Source organism: Eucyclogobius newberryi, unplaced genomic scaffold, assembly GCF_026437365.1.
Source record: "Eucyclogobius newberryi isolate DKJ021-1_F unplaced genomic scaffold, fEucNew1.0.hap1 SCAF_13, whole genome shotgun sequence".
NCBI lineage: Eukaryota > Metazoa > Chordata > Actinopteri > Gobiiformes > Gobiidae > Eucyclogobius > Eucyclogobius newberryi.
In genome coordinates, this window is record NW_027315757.1 from 22818599 (window position 1) to 22840768 (window position 22170).

General features: G+C 41.3%; 1 protein-coding gene across 1 annotated transcript in view; it reads left to right on the forward strand.

Moving 5' to 3' along the window:
- LOC140357655 (neurexophilin-1) overlaps positions 1-8141 on the forward strand; it is a 31412-nt gene extending 23271 nt beyond the window's left edge. The window contains exon 2 of the mRNA XM_072442161.1: positions 7054-8141. Coding sequence (XP_072298262.1) covers positions 7054-7827 — 774 coding nt within the window. The 3' untranslated portion in view covers positions 7828-8141. The remainder of the gene's footprint in view (positions 1-7053) is intronic.
- Positions 8142-22170: the final 14029 nt, after the last annotated feature.

Consider the following 22170-nt stretch of genomic DNA (forward strand, 5'->3'; position numbering starts at 1 on the left):
TTCTTGTTGGTGTCCCGATGATACAAAATACAAACGTAATTTTAATATCAGAAGGTGCTGTACTGTACCTGCCGTAAAGTTGTACCTGAATTTAACAGAAACAGAACTAGATATTTATATATATATATATATATATATATATGTGTTGCTCACTTTCCTAATGCTTTCAGGGTATGCTAATTATTCACTATGATACGTTTAAAAGTACTTTTCACAACTTTGAGAAGGGTATTGAAGGCAGGGTTAAGCTAGCAAACATTAGCATGCTAATAGCCTGCTACCACCCACCTGCTCGCCGGCGAGCATTTTCTATACAGTGAACCCTTGTTTATCGCGGGAGTTACGTTCCAAAACGAACCCGCGCTAGGCGAAATCCTATTTTTTTACAGTTATTATACAATGAAATACGCCATAAAACATTGAAGCTCACGCGCGCCGCTCTCACCGGCCTCGCAAACTTCAATTTGGCAAGCGGTTTTACGTACGTGTACATATGAATCCATAACGTTATTGACACATCTCAAATATTCTCTTACATCATCACTTTTATTTCCGTGGTCAATACCAGCAAGCCATACATCATTTTAAAGCTTATTTTCTCAACAAAACGAATATGTCATTGATATACATTGAATAATATGCCCCAAGAAGCAATTGCCAATAGTTTGTGAGAAAGTCTCAACTTTTACAAACGCATGTCCTGTTTGCTGTTTATGACGGACGAAACGGCTTTGATTCTGTACATCCTTGTACTCAGTCTGTCCGTAAGGAACCATTGAACAACAATACTCCGATTTCGAGATATTGTCAAGTAAACAAACTTTTCTTCGTTTCTCGCCGGACAAGAATGCGCTCGTCCGGCGCATTTCTCCGTCCATAACAAATGACCTGTTTGACTTATAAGATAATGTTTGGCATCCTTCTTTTCTTCAGACTGTTAGCTATAGAATGAGACCATCCACAATTTTTTCTGTCCACGGGTTTGTTTGCTACAGCCTCCGCAAAAAAAATGCGTCGCTTGCAACGCACATGGATTCCTCTGTTTACATCTAAATAGCGCCGCATGCTAGTGACGTAGCAGACTTTGATTGACATATTATTCTAGCCAATAAGCATAGCTTTAGAATGGTGGGTGGGACAAAGACCTTATTGACACAGAATCTTCTGTATTATCGTGCGTAAGGCTCAGGTAAGGCTGTAAAGAGCCAGATTTCTCGGCAGGATTTTGCGCATAACGTTTTCTGATTTTATTAGCCTTTTGGCCGTACATTTTGTTAGATATACGTATTATTATATCAATACAAAAATAAAATAAAAATAGTATAATTTTCTTTCTTTTTTTAACCTCTATATGGAAAATTCATGGGTAAACTCATATTTACACATTTTCACATACATTATTTTTAGCAGTTATAATAGGTATTAGTGGCCTACAAAACATCAAAATATATGTTTTATGATCATAGAGGAGCTAAAATTGTAATAAAACAGTTTGGCACAGTTGGCACATATTTGGATCACTTGTTCCGAATATACTTTTTGATACAAAAAGGTCAACAGCACCAAAATGCCTGTTCCTAGAGATCTGAAACTTTACACAGTTGTTGTCAACAAGATAAACATGTGCAGTGAACAGCATAAGCACACAATGAAGTATGTCATGCTCAGGACCATTACAAATTGACAATATTCAGGCGAGACTAAAAAAACATGTTTTGTTTATAGTAGAAAAAGCTTCAGTTGTAGTCATCTGGACTCAGTTAGAAAAAATAGACGTTTCGACTCTCATCCAAGAGTCATTGTCAATAAAAGAATTTAGATCGAGAACTCCGATATTAATACTGTTCTGTGGTAAGACCCACCCATTGGGCGGAGCCTTCCTGAAGTAGCAAGAGTTGTTTGTTTCAACAGAAACTCCCCCCTTGTATCTACCGAGCTAGCCTATTCAGAATCTTAATGGGCTATTAGAATCCTCTTTGTCTTTGTGAGACCCTGACCCTACAGGAAAGGACAAAACTGACACCTGAACACATATGCAAACTGTTGGACATCTGTCTGAACACCACTTACTTTCAATTCCGGGGACAATTTTACAGACAGATTCATGGCTGTGCCATGGGCTCGCCCGTCTCTCCCATAGTGGCCAACCTGTACATGGAGCACTTTGAGAAGAAGGCACTGGCCTCATTCTCAGGCATAGCCCCAAAACTGTGGCTTCGCTATGTCGATGATACGTTTGTAACAATCAAGAAACAAGAGCTGGAAACCTTCTCTGATCACATCAATGCTGTGGACCCACATATTAGGTTTACAAGAGAAGACGCTAAGGAGAATCACTTGGCCTTTCTTGATTGTTCCACGATCAGAGGAGAGGACGGGAAACTCCAAATAGAAGTATATAGGAAACCTACACACACGGACCAGTATCTGCTCTTTGGCTCCAACCACCCACTACAGCACAAGCTGGGAGTGATCAGAACCTTACAACACAGAGCTCAAGGTGTGCCCACCAGCTCAGAGGGCAAGAAGAAAGAGGAAAAACATGTCCGAAATGCCCTCTCAGCCTGTGGTTACCCCGCTTGGGCTCTCAACAGAGTGAAGAGAACCAAGAAGCAGGACAAAAGGGAAACTGAACAGAGAAGGAAGGGTGTTTCTATCCCTTATGTGTCTGGCCTGTCGGAAAAACTGCAGAGAATTTTTAGACAACACGAAGTCCCTGTTTATTTTAAACCAGGAAACACTTTAAGACAAAAACTGGTTCATCCAAAGGACAAGTTGCCGACTCAAAAACAGAGCAATGTAGTTTATTCGATCCAATGCAGTGAAGAAAGCTGTAAAGAACGGTACATAGGTGAGACGAAACAGCCTCTACACAAGAGGCTTTATCAGCACAGAAGAAATACAAGTTCAGGACCTCAGAGTGCCGTGCATCTCCATCTTGAAGCCTCTAATCACTCGTTTGAAGACGGTGAGGTGAAGGTTTTAAGCAGGGAGAAAAGATGGTTTGAAAGAGGAGTCAAGGAAGCTATTTTTGTTAAAAAAGAAAGACCTTCTTTAAACAGAAATGGAGGGCTAAGATTCAATCTTCCTGGTATCTATAATGGAATACTGAACCCCCTGTTGAAACCAACAACTCTTGCTACTTCAGGAAGGCTCCGCCCAATGGGCGGGTCTTACCACAGAACAGTATTAATATCGGAGTTCTCGATCTAAATTCTTTTATTGACAATGACTCTTGGATGAGAGTCGAAACGTCTATTTTTTCTAACTGAGTCCAGATGACTACAACTGAAGCTTTTTCTACTATGGAACACGCCTGGACGAATGAGGGATTACACCGACATGTTTTGTTTATGTTTGGGCCCTGACAGTGTTCATGTGCACATCTGCAGAAACTAGAAGGCCTAAGCTTTCTAATGATGCCTCACACTTGCATGTGGGCTGTAAGATCCTCTTTTAATAAGCAATGCCATTTGGGTATGTCCAACCATTGTGCACAGGGCGAAACAGGTGGATGGTAACAGGATAGTGCACTTCCTGCTTCGTGGAAAATAAAACACTCTAATTAGATGCAGACGGCGCACAGCGGTGTGATTCTTAACATACAAGTTGCTTTTACAATATACTGTTTAGCTGTACTGGGGCAAATATATATATATATATATATATATATATATATATATATATATATATATATATATATATATTTATTACGTGGAAAACAACTCTGAGAGTCCAGGTATCCATCAATCGTCTCCATCGCCGGAGCCCTACATCCAAGATACATTGTTTAAAGTCAGATGGAATAAATAATAGATGTTTTGTCCACGGATCCATGTGGTATTATACTAGAACTGATTTTAGAACTGATTTATGCATTGTTACAACACATTTATTTATGTTTTTAGTCTTGATACTTGTTCAGATAAGTATCTAGTTTTAGTATAATATTTCTTGACAACTCTACTTCATATCAAATATTCAAATACCAGAAAAATCCTTGCAAAAATCAGCATTGCATTGCGTTTTGGCCTTGTAAACCATTTCTCTAAACGTATGAAGGTTACTGCAGCCCATTACCACGCTGCTTACATTGCAGAAGTGGAAGTTGTGGTAGTTAAATCTCCTCAGCTCATAGCCTCGCCTAGTTGAACGCAAAAAACTTGAAGTCGTCTGCAATTTTCTTTGTTGGAGAAGCCATAGATATAATGATGAGAAACATTATGAGCCCCGGTATATTGCGTGACCCCAGTAATAATATGCACAATTTACTATCAGCGGTTTGAATAATGCAAATCGAATGAAAAGTATATGCTAGAGGCTATTTATAATCACTTTAGCATGCAGAAACGATCGGAATCAGCGGCGGAAAGAAAGTCTTGTAGTGTGGCTCAGCATGCTTTCACCAGCTCAGTCATTACTGCTCTCTAGCCATATTTTTTTGTCTATTTTGGGAGCCATATGAAACTCATTTGAACATTTGTCTTTGTGGATGATGCAGTGCAGTGAATCTGACACCTCCAGTGGTGCCAGACGCTTAAATCTTCTGTTCAACAATAGCACAGCGCTCACTCCATCTCTCACTAACGCTGGCCTCTCAAAAGCCACATGAGAAATACTATGGAAGGGAAAAAAGAATGTCCGGCTACATCACGAATTGGGTTGAACAAAATTAGATAACAAAATATCGATTGTTGATTTTTCCCGTAATGCAACTGTGGGTAGATTTGCAATTTATGGTTAAACTCTAACATCTCTTTTAAACATGTCTGAAAGTCTTCTGGTGGAGGGTTCGATCATGTTTTTCAAATGAATGATGTGAAATGGCATCTGAAATTGTATAATTCCAAGAGGTATTTAATGCCGTACTGTGGCATATTCCAGGCAAAGCAAGGACATCATGGATACGTACATTTGGCGGACTCTCCACCAGAATAGATTCGTAGTGCACATTTAACTGATCATCACATCTGAACTACAGGGTCTTATCAGTTGGACAGGAGCAACAGGAAGAGGACTGTCCCCTAGTGAAGCAGCCAGTGAAACTAACTATGGCACATCGTCCTGCATAACCTGCACTGCTCCACACATAACACAGACATAAAAAGACCTAAATCAATACATCTTCAGCCCCGTTAAATGTGTTTTTAATATTAATGAGGGAGGGGTTCTCCAGAAAGAACAGGCTGTGATCGCAGGGGAGAGCAGAGCCCTGCTGGAGGTAGAGAAGTGTAGCACACACAGCTCCAGGTAACTGGAGCAGCTGAGTCTGAACAGCCCAGTGGGAGCACCAGACCACAACCATATCAGCGGGAATCCTCGCAAGGCAGCTGAAATGTGATCTGCGTTGTTATGAAAGGAAATACACGTTTTAGAGCGACACAAAATCAATATCACTGACTGACTGTAGTGCAAGAGACAAATCTGAAAGAGCTTCAAAAAGCTGCATAAAATTGAACAAAAATGAGTCAGATTTAATAATCCTGACTAAGCCGGTGTAAGGAAGCCCTGGCAGTAGAGACAGTAGCTGGATCAGAGCACAGACTGAGAAACATGCATAATGCATGCAGTCAAATCTCTCTGGGTAAAGTACACACAAAGCTCAAATGCAGCCCGCCTTTCACATTTGCATCACTTATTGTTCATGGTTATACCAAGCTCAAGTTTACAACTGGCTTTTCTCTGTCACATCCAAAAGATGTGCCTCCACTGCATGTTTCTTCAGGACAGGAGCATCAGGCTTAAACTATTATGTCTCTTCACTCAGTAAGTGCTGAGCACAGCGCTGACATCTTATCTCTGTGCCCTCTGCAGATGTGCAGATGTGCGCTGCCCAAACTGCCTCTTCTTTAATTACAACATATAGGCTTCATTGGACATTACTATTCTCATGCCCCCCACTCACTCACTTCTTTTTTCCCAACACTTTGATCCTCCAAGTGTTACATGCAATAACAGTCCACCACCCACGCTCCAACTGAAGCACTTAATTGCCCTGTAATGGCAAAATTGAAGTTTCCAAAGCACACAAAGTATTTAGCTCAACGTGAATGAAGATGAATGATCAAAATAATGTCCAACTTACAAATCCGGCTGATGTCTGTTTAGTTGTCCAATACTTTCCAAATACAGTTCATCAAACGATTGACTGAGCGTACTGGTGAGAGCTCCCCCTGCTGTCTGAAACACAGCACTCCCAGGTACGTCTCACCTGCTCTCTCAAAAACTGAAATGAACGGTGGTACAGAGAAAATGCTTCTTCAGGCAAAAACATAAAATTAAGTCTCAAAATGACTAAAATATCACTAACAAAACTTAGAGATGTTTATTTTAGTGAATGTTGATGTAAGTGGAGTCAAATGCAATTATATAATATTAAGTACTACTACTACCACAACAACGATAACTATATACAGCTTTTACTGCGATACTATTGTAGTAATTTTCCCCTTGTAAACAGAAACCACTTACCTCCGATAGGTCGATAGAAGTCTCTCGTCTGCGAAACCTTTCAAAAGCATTTCTTAATGACAGGGTTTTATTGTTTTATGGGATTGCTGCCATCTTAGAAAATTGTCCACCTTCAGAGAAATCGATGAGATGGCAGAGGACCAGGGGACCAGCACACTTTATATAAATTCACTTTTGGTGTGGACTATGTTTGGATGTGTTCTTTGATCCCTTTAGTTTTTCCCGGTGGTTTGAAGGAGGCATACGAGCCCATTACTGCTGAGCTTAGGGAATTACCTCGGCTGTGTGAAAACTAGACACATAAAGGAGTATTATTTTCCCCCCTCAAAGCTGGAGTAAAATAAAGAATGCAATAATAGCAGTAGCTGGCCAATTTCATCCATTTATTTATATATATATATATATAACATTGATAGAATGTCACAGTCTCTACCACTAGAGGTATGAACAGTAAATTAAGTATTGATTAAATCTTTAATTTGTTTTCTGTCCATGTTTTTTTCTACCTCACTAATAACTGTCTACTTTCTTTCTCTCCATTCTCTCCTCCCCTTTGCGAAACTCTCCCCCTCCCCTCTGCAGGTAGCCTTGGGTCAAGAAGAAGACACGTCCAGCTCCAAAAGTTCCCCGGACGATTCAGCCAAAACAGTGGGTCTGTTGACGGGACAAACGCCTCTGTCGCCTCTCAGCCGCTGGATGCTGCACAGCAAAAGTCGGGCCGCCAACACAACATCCCTGGAGCTGCCCTACCGCTCCCCCCTGCCCTTCGCCAAGCAGGAATTTTCCAAACAGGAATTTTGGGAGATGCTCGGCAGCGACCTCCTAAAGCCCGACGCCTCAAGTTCAAGGGTCAAGCGCAGGCCTATCGTCAAAACGGGCAAATTTAAGAAGATGTTCGGATGGGGAGACTTCTACTCCAACATCAAAACCGTCCGGCTGAATCTGCTCATCACCGGGAAGATCGTGGACCACGGCAACGGCACTTTCAGCGTCTACTTTCGCCACAACTCCACGGGCCAGGGCAACATTTCGGTGAGCCTGGTGCCGCCCGTCAAGGCGGTGGAGTTCGATCTGGAGCGGCAGAGCGTCGTCTACCCCAAGGACTCCAAAATCTTCAACTGCCGCGTGGACTATGAGAAGGTAGACCGCAGCAAACGCACCTCGCTGTGCAACTACGACCCCTCCAAGACCTGCTTTCAAGAGCAGATCCAGAGCCACGTCTCCTGGATCTGCTCCAAGCCGTTCAAAGTCATCTGTATCTATATTTCATTCTACAGCACGGACTACCGCCTGGTTCAAAAGGTCTGTCCCGATTATAACTACCATAACGAGATGCCCTACCTGCCGTCGGGCTAACATGAAAGTTGCGGAGAAAGGAGGGGAGGAAGGAGAGGCGGGAGGGAAGACGAGAGGAGTCACGGAGGAGTCTACAGCCCTCTTTGTAGCCTGACTGTAAAAAAAAAATAACACATATATGCAAAACGGCACATCCGGCGTGCAGATAATGAGGTATCTGAATGCTCGCGGCAGCATTCATTAACTGGACTTGGGAGCAAAATCAAACACTTCTTACCTCAATCCAGTCTCTAAATGACAACTCCTCACCGACTCCATATACGTTCGAGTCCTTTGTGGGCGTCCGAATGCCCGCTTAATCTCCCTTTACGAAACAGTTCCACGGCGAAGTCACAAAGCAGCAGCAATTTCAGGCATGTCTTCTCACGCTGTAACTTGAAATTATACGTCTGCTCTTATAAAATAGCTCTATGGGATTGCATTTTCCTGAAAGCATTAGACAAAGTATGTCCGTGCAGTATCAAAAGATGTTATAATTATACCATTCCAATAGGGGCGATTACATCAAAAGTTAAGAGCGGTGGAAAATAAAATGGGTTTTGAATGTGGAAAGATGTACTCTACTTTTATGACCCCTGATGGAGAGGTGAACCGCAGCTGCTTTATTACAGCATACGCTATTAGAAAGGTCAGAAGTAGGTATTTTATCCTACAAATATGTACAGTACGTGTGAACTGGGTCAAACCATCGGCAGAGCTGTAGCTCAATCGAGGCCCTGTATTTGCTGTGGTGAATTCCTCTTCTTATTCACAGTTTCAAACATAGTCGAGGGGTTCACGGTTTTCAAAAATGATGGCTTTACGTGAATGAAGAGTTAATTAGCCAAAACACAAATGTCAAATCATCTTTTACACTATTAAAACCCCCAAAACACTCAGTATTTCTCCAGAAACAGCCCCAAAAAACACATTAAAGCCCTAAAACACACATTATCACTGCAGAAAAAGCCCCAAAACACACATTAAGGCCCCAAAACACACATTATCACTGCAGAAAAAGCCCCAAAACACACATTAAGGCCTCAAAACACACATTATCACTACAGAAAAAGCCCCAAAACACACATTAAGGCCCCAAAACACACATTAAAGCCCCAAAACATACATTATCACAGCAGAAAAAGCCCCAAAACACACATTAAGGCCCCAAAACACACATCATCACTGCAGAAAAAGCCCCAAAACACACATTAAGGCCTCAAAACACACATTAAAGCCCCAAAACACACATTATCACTGCAGAAAAAGCCCCAAAACACACATTAAGGCCCCAAAACACACATTATCACTGCAGAAAAAGCCCCAAAACACACATTAAGGCCTCAAAACACACATTATCACTGCAGAAAAAGCCACAAAACACACATTAAGGCCCCAAAACACACATTAAAGCCCCAAAACATACATTATCATGGCAGAAAAAGCCCAAAACACACATTAACAGTATAGTTGAGAAGATGCGATAATAATTGTATTAGCACTTATCGTTTTTTGCAAATGAACTTAAGCATCTATTATGTAATTTACGGATGAATGCAACACACTAGATTAATGCACACTCATGTAACAAAAGAGGAAGAAGCAAAAATATAAGAGGAAAAAAGTATATACATTAATTTCAACTAAACTTTTGGTTGTTGGACTGCATATTAAACATATTTCAAGGCCATATATAAATCTCAAACAGATGAATGTAAGATTCAAGCAACCACAAAGCGGGCAACGGGCATAATTTCCCCTCATTTTCGCTACCTAAGTAACCACGATTTGCCTCTCTTATTGAAAGACCGGCAGCAAAAGACCAGCACAATTTCATCATGGAATTTACATAAAAAGGCAATTGCTCGACAAAGAGTTGAGGCCAAGGACGGAGCCTAATAGATTTTGCGTGGATATACAGTTGGCCCCTTCACTCTGAGGAAAGAGCGCGTATGAGCTCATTTAATTAAAGCCAATGTGGAGTGCGCAGCGTCTCCTATTGTCCCCCTCTGCGTGGATTTTTTTTTTTTTTTTTTTAATTTTGTTGCAGTCAAGATTTCTGATTTCACGCCTTGATAAATTCGACTGCGCGAGGGAGGTTGTTCTCTCCTGGCTGATAGCGCGCTCTGCGAAAGCCATCCCGCTATCTCGAATGAATGAAAATATTATCATAGTAATTACATACAATTTAATCTCCTTTTGAAGTAATTAAGCTTTCGACTAGAGGGCAGAATGGATTCCTAAAAATGGAACCGCCGTGGATTAAGGGATAAGCGCGTTGGCGGAGATAGCATTGCAGCGCGGAGAAGCTAACTGCTCTCATTAAGATAAGAGGGAGGACGGTGGCTCCGGCCGACGGCGCGAGTGCAGCGGAACAATGCGTTAGCCGTGAGTTAGCCCGCTGACATTTTGGGAGCTGCGAGGTTATGATTCTGTATCGCCGTATTACCAGCTCGTTAGCGCCAAGGAGTCACGGGACGAGCGCGAAGAGCCGTCGACAGCGCGGCGGCGGCGTAAGCTGCGCGAGGTGGAACGGGCGACAAACACAATGACACTGTGGCGAATGATACAGCGCGAAAGTGAGAGTTTGAGAAAAGAGAAGGAGAAAAGTGTTGCCCTGTTTAAAATGATACGAAGTCAAAAGATAATGTGCAATTAATTGAAATGTCATTGATCAATAGATAAATTCAATCAATTGTCATTTATATTTCTTTTTTTCTCTAACCGTCAATGAAATGCGAAGTGTGTAGTCAAAGCTTATTGAGTAGAATTCAGACTTTGGAGGGAGAAATTTGATTTGAATAAGAAATAAGACTTTTCTTTTTGGGTTTATAAGCAATAATTAGACATTTACCAATGTTTAATACTTGGTTATTGAATAGAGTTTAATAAGCAGCTTATTGATGCTCTTACAAACATTAATGAACTCATATATTTTGGTTGAAGGCTTACTAACATTTATATTGTACTATAAGCCTACTACAAATGCTAGTAATTGTCTAAGTATGTTCAAACAAATAACTAGTGCTTATTAATGCCTTATAAATAGCTGACTAAGGAACCTTGTTTGAAATTTGACATTTTTATTGGTTTTCTATGCGACAAAAAGAAAAGACAAAAATCCAAAAATCATATACTCAAACTATTCTGGCTGACTTACGTAAATTAAGTCTAAATCTGAACATTTTCTCATCCGTGGGTAAATGTTTATTCCATTGAAACATTTTTATGATAGTGAAGCGTCTCCTAGAATGAAAATTATATTTAGTTTCCAATTGTATTCTCAGGCTGAAATAAGTTATCTCTGCTTAAAGGGCCTTTAAACACTCGAAAAACGATTCTTACTAGCAAAAAGATCAATTTATATTACAAAAAATAAACTCTTACAAGTTAAGACTACATTATTTCTGCTGCATAAACTTGGAGTGGTACTTGAAAGAGACACGCAGTGAAGCAAAGACTCAGAGCAGCTAGAGGAATGTACCATCGCTATAGGCGAAAGTAACAAGCACCTGTATCTGCTCATCAAAGCTGCAGTTTTAATTTGCTGTTAAAGAGGGGGGTCGCTCCTGGAGACTGAAGCCACTGCAGCGAGCGACAAACCTGTGACAATTACATAACTTAATAACACTTTTGAAGTGACTATACTATATATATATATATATATATATATATATATATATATATATACATACACAGCTCCATATAAGGGTTTATTTTATCAGCTTATTCTACGCAATCCTATTCTGATTGGTTTCTTTAAAGTGCACTGGATGTAACATTTGTGGCGGAGGATCTGCCGCCTGCTCGTCTCCATGAAGACGACATGAAGAGTGTAGCATCAACATGTCCATCTCCTTAAGACAAGCAGCTCAGGTCTGTGGACTTCAGACCTGGAGGGATGGGCTGACTGACACTACATTGTGCATTTGTTGGATTTTGACAATTCCTATTTAAATGCTGAAGTTAATTTCAGTAAAATAATATAGATATTTGTAATTAGTTAAAAAAAAATCCTCCCAGAATGGCTGATTTGACTGGAAAAAAGTGAGTTATAGCTTTATTTTTATGTTCAACATGCCCTGCAGCTTGATAGTTTCCTTTAATCAGATGGTGAACAAGAAAGAATACATTACGAAAAAGTCTGAACCTGTAGGTTTTAAGAAAAGATCATTTAAGGGCTTTATAATCACAATGGTAGTGTTTTTGTCACACTATCCACTTGCTCAATGCTCAAAACAAGTACACTGTAAAACATTAAAATGACAGTAAACTACTCACCACGAGATGGGTCACAGCAGGCAGAACTCTATTCTCTTTTAAACAAACTCCATAATCTAACTATGTATTGAATAGTGCACACACATTTTAGTTTTTCCAGTTCAAGCCGTTTGTCTGTAACTGCCGGGGACACAAAGTACAGCACACTGCCCTATAAGAATCCTCTATTGTTGAACTATAGAGGGCCAATTTCTCCTGGGCTCTGGCTGCGTCGGTGTGCTCCTAACCAGCTCTTATTCTGAGACTCTTATAGTCAAGGATCCTACTCTCACTGAGGGGAGCGTCCTTAAGAGGCCAAACGTCACTCAGCCTCCGACGACGCCCTCGGTTCAAACGAAAAGACATTACGCCACCGGTAACAGGACTGCAATGTTCCTGCGTTACCGGTAATGTCAAAGCACACACGAGGCAGACGAACACACAGAGAGCTGCCACGTAAGACAGGTCTAATTGAAGTTGGCTGGCGATTGTTCAAACGTGAGAGCGGATACAAAGCCCGGATAAACGATCGTGAGGAATGGTGTGTTGCCGTCAAGCGAGGACGGCAAGATATTACATGCCAAAGGACGATGGCAGTCCTAGTTCTGTGAAAACTCTTGTCCAATTCTTCATTAACCCAAGCAAACCACATTCAAATTGGGACTAAACTCATAACCTGAACTGGACCAAAAATAAAGTCTAGACCAGGACTAAACATGGCCAAACCAGGGCAAACGTGAACGCCCCCTTAAGAATAACTGACCACACTTAAGATGATGTAAAATAATACATGTGTAGTTTAGCAGACATTTCAATGACAAAGGGCTTATCAATGTAAATGTTCCACTTGGGAATGAATAAAGTTAATTCTGAATACATTTGAACCAGTATCCTCTCAAAATGCTGACACATTTACAGCTTTATATGTATTTTTACATTTAATGACGTCACAGAGGAGACAATAAACACTTATAAGATTATTAATTAAAAAAGATAGATATACAATTTAAAACAATACAATTTTGCGTCCATAATTACTGCTGACAAAGCAAGTAACAATTGAAATGATTATATCTTTGCTCAAACGTCCTCAAAATGACGCCTATAAACAGGAAGCTGAAACCCATGACTAACTTTAATCCATGGGTTTCCAAATGATGAAATGAGGATGAAATTACGGTTCATGTTTTGAACAGTCCTCAAAATGTTGCTCGTAACCGGAAGCAGAAACCCACGAACACACCGTTTCAACATTGTGTTCTCGAACTTGCCTTAAACTCACTCATTACTGCTTTCATACGTCATCACTGTTGCCGTCTTGCTGCTGCCGCCGTCTCCCTGCACCTGACCGGTCCACGGCTCCTCGCTTTTACCCCGACACTGAACCTGGCTGTGGGCGTAGCTCCCTATCGCGCAGCCGTACACTATAATCTCGAAGCTTAACTCGGCCACGCCCGCATTTCCTCCACCTAAACCCATCTCCCATCTTTAGAAGCTGCCCTCCTCACACTATCCGCCAGTCTCCTCCCTCAAAGTGTCCTACACGGAGCCCTCGGCGTGTCAGGGCGTCAAAAAATCACCGTATGCCAACGCGACGGTGCCCGACACGGATACGGCCCGGTAACCTCAACACTTGCCCCCTTCTCCTGCGGGACCTCCGAGGGGGAAGCTGGATGGAACACGTGTCGGATATCAAAGCAAAGAGGACAGCAGTCGGGCTACCTGCCGAGAAGCGTCCTCCACCTCCTCCTCCTCCACCACCTCCTCCTCCCTCTTCTCCTCCCATCACGATTCACAGCAATACTCTCGCCCCCATGAAAAAAAAATCTCCTCCCTCCCCCCTTCTCTGGGACCACGGCGACTGCACAGACTGTTACAAAGACAGCGATACAGAGGTGCCCAACACATGTGGATATACTTTTGGCCTTACCGAGACTGCGACACAACCTAAATATAGACAGTCAAAAACATAAGGATACATATATATATATTAAAGCTATGAGATCTGAATAAAGTTGTATTTAATGTGGGTCATGCAGTGGAGGTTGTCTGTTTTACCATTTCCTGTTCCCTTTTGAGTTGTCTGTGGCGGATCGCTGATGGTTATATGATGGCATTTACTGTGGTTTTCTGCAAAAATCAATAAAAGTACAACAAACTTGAAGTGTTTCCGGTTTTAGCGAAGACATCTGCTGGAATTAGAGATGGGTGATACATCGTCGAAGAAGAAAACAGATGAAAATGAACTTTTGTGGTTCATTTTTCAGTTTGGCACAGGCACAGTTGCACAGTTTGGTTTTGGTTAGGTTTATTTCGGCTCCTCCGTTTACAGCTCCTCCGTTTACAGCCCTCCTCCTGCTTTGGACACTAAAAGATCGGTAAAAGATGAATTTTGGCTGTGAACATTCATATTTCAGTGTGATGATTAATTAAATCATCTAGTTTAACTAAAGTGGACATTGGGAAGAGAGGATTGGAATGGTCTCTCTACCCAGCGTTATGGATGAGGTATGAGGTAATAACTATAGCAGTGCAATAAAGCCACAAGTCACTCTCCAAAAGAGTTTTGCTCGTTTTTTGGAGAGTGACAAGTGGCTTTATTGCACTGTTATAGTTAATACCCCATGCCGTGATATAATATAATACATGAGGTAATGCTAGAGGACTGAAGGGTTGCAAAATCATCATCTGATCATCGTGGGGAGAATACATCTGAAAAAACATATGATATTTAATTTAAGGTGCACTGTGTACCTTTTCTTGTGAAGTCTCCAGTGAGATGTTATCACTTTGCCTGGAATGTTCCGCCATATTGCAATTAGTTGTATTAAATTGATTAAAAAAGGTGTGTCTATTGCTCAAAAATACCTTGAAAATATGTGCCCAACGGTGGTGCAGCGGTTTTAAACAACAACCAAGCGACTAAACAAGGACAGATCCGACCTGTAACATGACCAGGCGCTGCAACCTGCTCGTATCCATGGAGATAGGTACGTTTAATGCCATACTGTGGAACGTTTCAGGCAAAGCAGACACAAGCAGGCGGACCATGCCAGAAAGCAAACTCGCCGTTCACATACATTACAGTAAGCGAAGTGAGAGAAAGGGAGAAGTGGGTGTCAACTCTGCTGAAGTCTCATTTTTCACCTATTTGCATATCCACACTGGGTGCCGCGGGCAACGGAGATGTGACGAAGACTTGTGCTCCCGGCTTCAGCAGCTGTAAGAAACACGGGAGAGCGAGAGAAACAAAGAGAGCAGAAGGAAGCGCTTTAAGTAGAACACAACCATCCACTAATTAGCCCAGTTTTGCTTTGTCTTCGTCACACATTATTTGTTGTTCAACTCGTAAGTAACACTCCGGTAACACATCGATCATATACGGTTCAAATTCTTTTCAAACACGATGGAAGCAGGGTATTAGTCCCCACGACGGTTCCACACGTTCAGCACACGTTGTTTCCATAAATGTGACGCCTGCCGCGGGATAACCTTGCCGAACACGATGAAAGGCAGGCAAATAATCCAGCGTGCAGGCAGGAAAAGATGACTCTAATTTGGGAGAAAGAAAGGCAAGGCTGGTGTGAAAATGTGTGACAATCTGTGCCGGGTCAAACTGAGCACACAGGCGCACAGCAGGCAGAGGCGACAAACAGCAATCACATGTAATAGACATGAAGGCTTAAAACCGAGTCCAGAGCGTTTGGAAATGGGGAGGAGACGTAAACAGAAAAAGCAGTGACTGCACAAGAGGTCGGCGAAGTCTAAAGTGATAAACAGACAGAGAAATGTCCTTGGAGAATGAAAACATGTCTGGGAATTGAATATCAGAGATTCAGCCGTGGGTTTGATGGGTCAATAAATTGAAAATCAAATTAAAACATTCCTAGATGTCAAGATGATCCGAATCAGAACTGAAAATATTAACTGTGAAGGAGCGAAAATAAGTACCGTATTTTCCGGACTATAAGTTTTGGCCGGGCTGCAACTTATACTTATATTTATACTTATATACTTATACTCCGGAGCGTTATTATTTGTTTTTCACACTTACAACTGCATTTCATACTCCAGTGCAACTCATATATGTTTTTTTCTTCTCCATTATGCATTTTTTGGCTGGTGCGACTTATACTCCGGAAAATACGGTAATGTCTGTCTGAATGATAAAGTAAAACTGATGTGACAAAGGGTTTAATCTAAAAAAACAAAACAAAAAAAAACACATTCTAGATTGTGAAAAAAATAGACAAATGTGAATGAAAGTGGATGTTTCAGTTTCTCACGGAAAGTCTCTTCTTCACACGTATCTGCAGTGAAACCTCTCACTTCTGAAAACGACCTAGTGCTGTTCATTTTAAGCTAAATCTGCAACTCAAGGCCAATGTGACTTCTTACTTAAAACCTAGTTCGGCGATGCAGAGCTAAAGCGAGCGCCGTAAAGATAAAAATCACAGTAATGACACTAACAGGTAGTGACATAAGATCACTTTATTATACCAAGTAAAGCAAAAGACATAGACAAAATTGTTAACATTTGTCTCAACACCTAAAGTTAAAGTCATGTTTTTAATTTGGCTAATGTTTTTATAGCTCCAGCGACTTTCCCTTTTCACCAAAACAGAAGAAAAGTTTTAATTGTCTGTAAGTTAGGTTCATCCTACTTTATTGTGTCGAACTGAACGTGAAAACTGCATTAAAAAATCTGTGGAGTTTAAACAACAAACATTTTTGCTTAATTTATCAAATCAAATCAAATCAAATCAAATCAATTTATTTTTGTAAGGCCCAAAATCACAACAACAGTTGCCTCTGAGGGCCACAGGGAGAAATGAATCAACAATGTCTGTGGTGGCGATGGAGTCAGACAATGTCTGTGGTGGCGAGGAGTTCCAGTGAAGGAGAGATCCGACTCTCACAGACGGACAGACGGACACGAGGAGACTGGAGCTGGAGCCACTCTTCAGGCAGATGAGGGACCGACTGAGGCGAACTGGACCCACTCTTCAGGCAGAAGAGGGACCGTCTGAGGCGAGCTGGACCCACTCTTCAGGCAGATGAGGGACCGTCTGAGTCGAGCTGGAGCCACTCTTCAGGCAGAAGAGGGACCGACTGAGTCGAGCTGGACCCACTCTTCAGGCAGAAGAGGGACCGTCTGAGTCGAGCTGGACCCACTCTTCAGGCAGATGAGGGACCGACTGAGTCGAGCTGGACCCACTCTTCAGGCAGAAGAGGGACCGTCGGAGGCGAGCTGGACCCACTCTTCAGGCAGATGAGGGACCGACTGAGTCGAGCTGGACCCACTCTTCAGGCAGATGAGGGACCGTCCACACAGGGCAGGGACCACTTCACCAGGGGAGGGGCATCTGGGTCCACAGGTCCTCAGGAGTGAGAGAAAGAAAAGAAGGCGGTGAACAGTTTGCAAGTGGAATCAAAAAATAAATATTGCTTGATAGCATAAGTAGTCAGAAGAAGAAGAGGATAGTGCTCAAGCTGTCATACTTCCCCCAGCATAGTTACTCCTAGGGCAGCGTAGCTAAAGCTGTGGGTTTATGTTTCTGTTCCTAACTACTCTGACCATAAGCGATTTCGAAGAGGAATGTTTTAAGCCTGGACTTAAATGAAGAGACTGTGTCAGCATATTTAATATGGGTCGGGAGCTGATTCCATAACACAGGAGCTTGGGAGCTAAACACTCTACCTCCTACTGTACTTTTAGAGACTCTTGGCACCACCAGAAGGCCAGCATTCTGAGAGCGAAGAGCTCTGTTTGGATGATATGGTTCTAGGATTTATCTCCTTTTCTAGTTTTAGTATTTGTGCTAAAACAAACAACAAACATGTACTTGTACTGACCAAATAAATGTATTACATTTGCAACTATAAGAGACTTTTTAATGAGTTTCTGAACAATGTTCCCAATCCGTTTAATAAGTAAATTATACTTGTTTGAGTGTTTGAAGCAGATCATTTTTGTGGTTTAAAGTGAATAAAATGTAAAATGCCGAGCTACTTATGTTATGCTCCAATCCAAGTGCTGTATTTTCCACCAGCCACCACAAGTTGCAAAAACCAAAAAGTTATGCTAGAGAAGAAAAATATATATATATAAGTCGAACCGGAGTATAAGTCGCATTTTTGGGGGAAATTTAGAGAACAACATAGTGAATAGCTAACGCTAACACCTTCAGCTACATGACGCACAGACAGAACTGTGGTAAGTGTCTGGTATGTTAACGTAACATATTAACAGTTATTCAGATAACTATAGCATAAAGAACATGCTAACAAGTTTACCAAAGCATCAGTTTTACCCCAAATTACTAAATCCATTGAATTCTTCTTCCTCTTTGTCACTTCTAAACAACTCCACAAACTCCAGAGGTAGAGGAAGTGCAAATTCTTCTTCTGCATCGCTTAGAGCCTAGAGCGCCCTCTTGTGGTTGTCAGTGTGAAAATAATGACTACTATCACATAAAAGTCGCTCTGGAGTATAAGTCGCACCTGGGCCAAAACTATGGAGGATTGGACCTATTATTGGAAATTACGCTACCTAAAAAGTTCATCTTTAAGTTCTTCATTGGTTCCTGATTTCCAAAAGAAATTTAGAAACAGATAAGAAGTATTACTATTATCTTCTCAGCTCTATAATGTCACAGTTTTCACACAGCCAAACATTGCACAGTCACACCTGAACCGGTAAAAGTGCAAATGTTCACCTTCTCCGGCACAAATACAGCCAGGCCTTAAGTGCTCCGTGGTTCCGAATGGTAATGGCCTCTCTACGTCAACCGTGCAGGGTGTCCAAGCGGGCGGTCAAGGTTTTCGGGTTAAATCCGAGCAAAAGGACCAAAAAAAATCCAAAACGTACTGGACCAGTCGCCTTTCTTGTTTGTATTTCTATGTAAAGCCCTGACATGACATTTCAAAAGATGAAGAATGAGGACGGAGCAGCTGCTGAGAGCGTGCAAGGCCCAGGTTTGCGGCGTGGAGGGATGAGAAACGGAATAAACTGATTAGAAGAGCGGGTTTTATGTGCGTCTCCGTCAGAACAATGAGCAACTCTTCTCCTCCTGGGCGGATACGTCTGTAAAACATTCACAAGACTTCACGGTAAGAAGAGGTATTATAACGCTGGCGCCGAGCAGAGGCAAAACAGCAGTTTCAATTATGTTTCGCGTCTTAATAATACACCGTGAAGTTGTAAATAAGATAAATTTAAACAAGCTTCATGTTCATGCATTTCCACACGTAGCCAAAATGTGTCCAACAACATTTGCAGAACTGCCCATCATAGTTTGAGAGGGTAAGTAGTCCAAACCAGCCTAATTAAACTACAGTATTAACACAATTTGGCTAGACCGAGCAACTTGACTCGAGGCAGCTGTTTGACTTTAATATTTAATTTTTCTCTGCATAAATGTATATTCTGTGAGCTTTCTTTAGTTCTTAACTCACCAGAATTTGCTATAATTTAGATTGTGTAATGATTTGTGGTACAGAATATTTTTTTCTTCCACTTGCAGCACTTTGGAAACGTTGTTTATAAGCTGTGTGATACAATCAAAGTGGGATTGGATAGATAAGATAAGATAAGATATTCCTTTATTGTCCCACATGGGGAAATTCCATTGTTGCAACACAGGTAGATACAGAGATTGATACAGAGGAAAAGAACAGATCACTTATAGGAAGTTTGAAAAACCCTCTCAGTAGAAGATCTCCTATAAACAAAAACCCCTATAGACAAAACCTCCCATTTCCCAACAAGGGATGAAGGGGAAAAAATAAGTAATTATAAAGCATATTAAAGGTGCATTTTAGTGAAGTGTTTGTCCCCTGCTTGTTTTTTATTATTGCTTTGCTTTTAATGTCCACAATTAAAAGCAAATTAAAATGCATGTGATTACTGTCGTGATCACATGCAATGGTATTTATGTATTTATTTATTTATTTATTTGTCTATGGGAGTTTTTATTTATTTATAGGAGATCTTCTACTGAAAGTGTTTTTCAGACTTCCTATAAGTGATCTGTTCTTCTGTATCTACCTCTGGATCTACCTGCGTTGCACCAATGAAATTTCCCCATGTGGGACAATAAAGGAATATCTTATCTTATCTTATCTTATCTTATCTTAATATGGCATTAAAGCTATCTATCTATATGGAAATAAGCAGGTCGTGCTACCAGACCAAGTTACCGGTCAAATCTGTGGACAGGCGACACCGATATAGCAGTTAACCAATATATCGGGCCGATATTTTCACTTTGTTGCACATCGGCTATCGGTAATTCGCTTTGTTTTGGCCGACCCGCTGCCTAAATAACACGTATAAAGCTTTCTTAGAGCGACTCAGCTCTCTGCAGGTTTGTGGTAAAACGGGGCTGAGCTTATTGACCATCGGTTTCTGTGGATTCTAAATAATCTGTATTGGCCAAAGAAAAAATCATATCAGTCGATCACAAGTAGGGATGCATTATTTTCAAGAGTAAAAACACCTGCAGTTGAATAAATGCAGGATATAGGTGAGAGTCATAAGAGTCTAAGAGTCATTATGAAGTTAGTCTAAATTGAGTGTCCGCACCATGTGGCGAGGCATTAGACCCTGATAATGACATTAGGAGTTTGATCTCTGTATTAGTCTGATAAGAGGACGTTTCCACTTAACTAAAGGCAGCGGCGCAGAAGGGAGAGCGAAGGTGATTTAAATTCAGTGACAGGCCCTTAAATACCAGCCGGGATCACAGTCGTGCCCTATGGCAAAGCAATTATTCACCCTTTTAGCCGATCAGGTGCCGATGGTGCGTGTGTGTGTGCGACTGGTGCTGCTGGAGGAGGAGATGGAGGGACGCACACAGAGAGAGAGAAGTGTGTGAGGGAAAGAGGTGTGTGAGAGAGAAAGAGGTGTGAAATTATTCAGTTTTCTCCTCTTTCTGCAACTGAGAAGAGTTCCTGCCAAAGTCTGAGGCGAAGTTTCCTGTAAGGTCTTCCTACACTGTAAAAGAAAAGATGGGGACCCATTAGGTCAGTGGTTCACAACCTTTTTCTCCCAGTGACCCATATTTTACCCGTGGATACTTGGGGGACCCAAACGTCCTTCTCCTACCTGCAAGGCTTCTGTTATTAGAAAAATATTATTATTTTATGATTTAATTATAGATGTTATAGAACAGTAATTGTCATGAAATACTTTACAAGCTATTAACATGCCATTTGTTCATTAAGAATCACACAATCTAGGCCAGCCCTCTTTTCAAGGACCCCTGGGGACCCCCTGAGAATCTATGGGGACCCAAATTTTGGTCCTAACCCAAGGTTGGGAATGTCTGCACTTGTTGCTGGTTGTTTAAGTCACTGCGCACCCCAAATGACACAAAATATATGAGGTTGTTAGAAGTTAGAGGGGATTTTTTAAGTGATAAAGATAAATTAAAAATAATCCAGCCATTAAGGCTGCAATAAAAGTCCTCCTTTCTTATTCTACATAAAACTGCCCAGTAGTTAAGATGTGAACAGACATGTTCAGAAATACATAGTCAGAAATCAGAAAGCGAGGCACTGTCAGCATCAACCGTGATGACGGACACATGGGACATGCTACTCCAGAGACCATCGGGCGACAGGAGGCACGGTCAGCCTGGACGACCTGGCATGTCCGTCAGGCTGACCCTCAGGAAGTGACATCAGCTGATACGTGACACGTCACCAACGCCAGTGACAGTCCTGAAGATGGCTCGCAGTTAAGCAGCCGAGACATGTTTACAAGGTAATAACATCTCCTAATTGATTTCTTAAAAAAGAACAAGTCCGTGTAGACATAATTTGACACTTCAGATTGTTTGTCAATTCTCCTGGACGGATTTAAAATGTGAACTTTCAACTAAATTAAATTGGGAAAACACAAATCTAATCACAATTCGATGTTCAATACATCAATGAATGCTAAAGTGTGAGAAGATAAGAGACACTTCACTTGTCCCACAATGGGTATATTCCAGGGTTGTAATGCAGGGTACTATAAAAACTGTACAATCAATAATGTATAATGTATATAGAAGTAGAATATTCAAATATATTTTAGACACAAAAAGTAGATACATA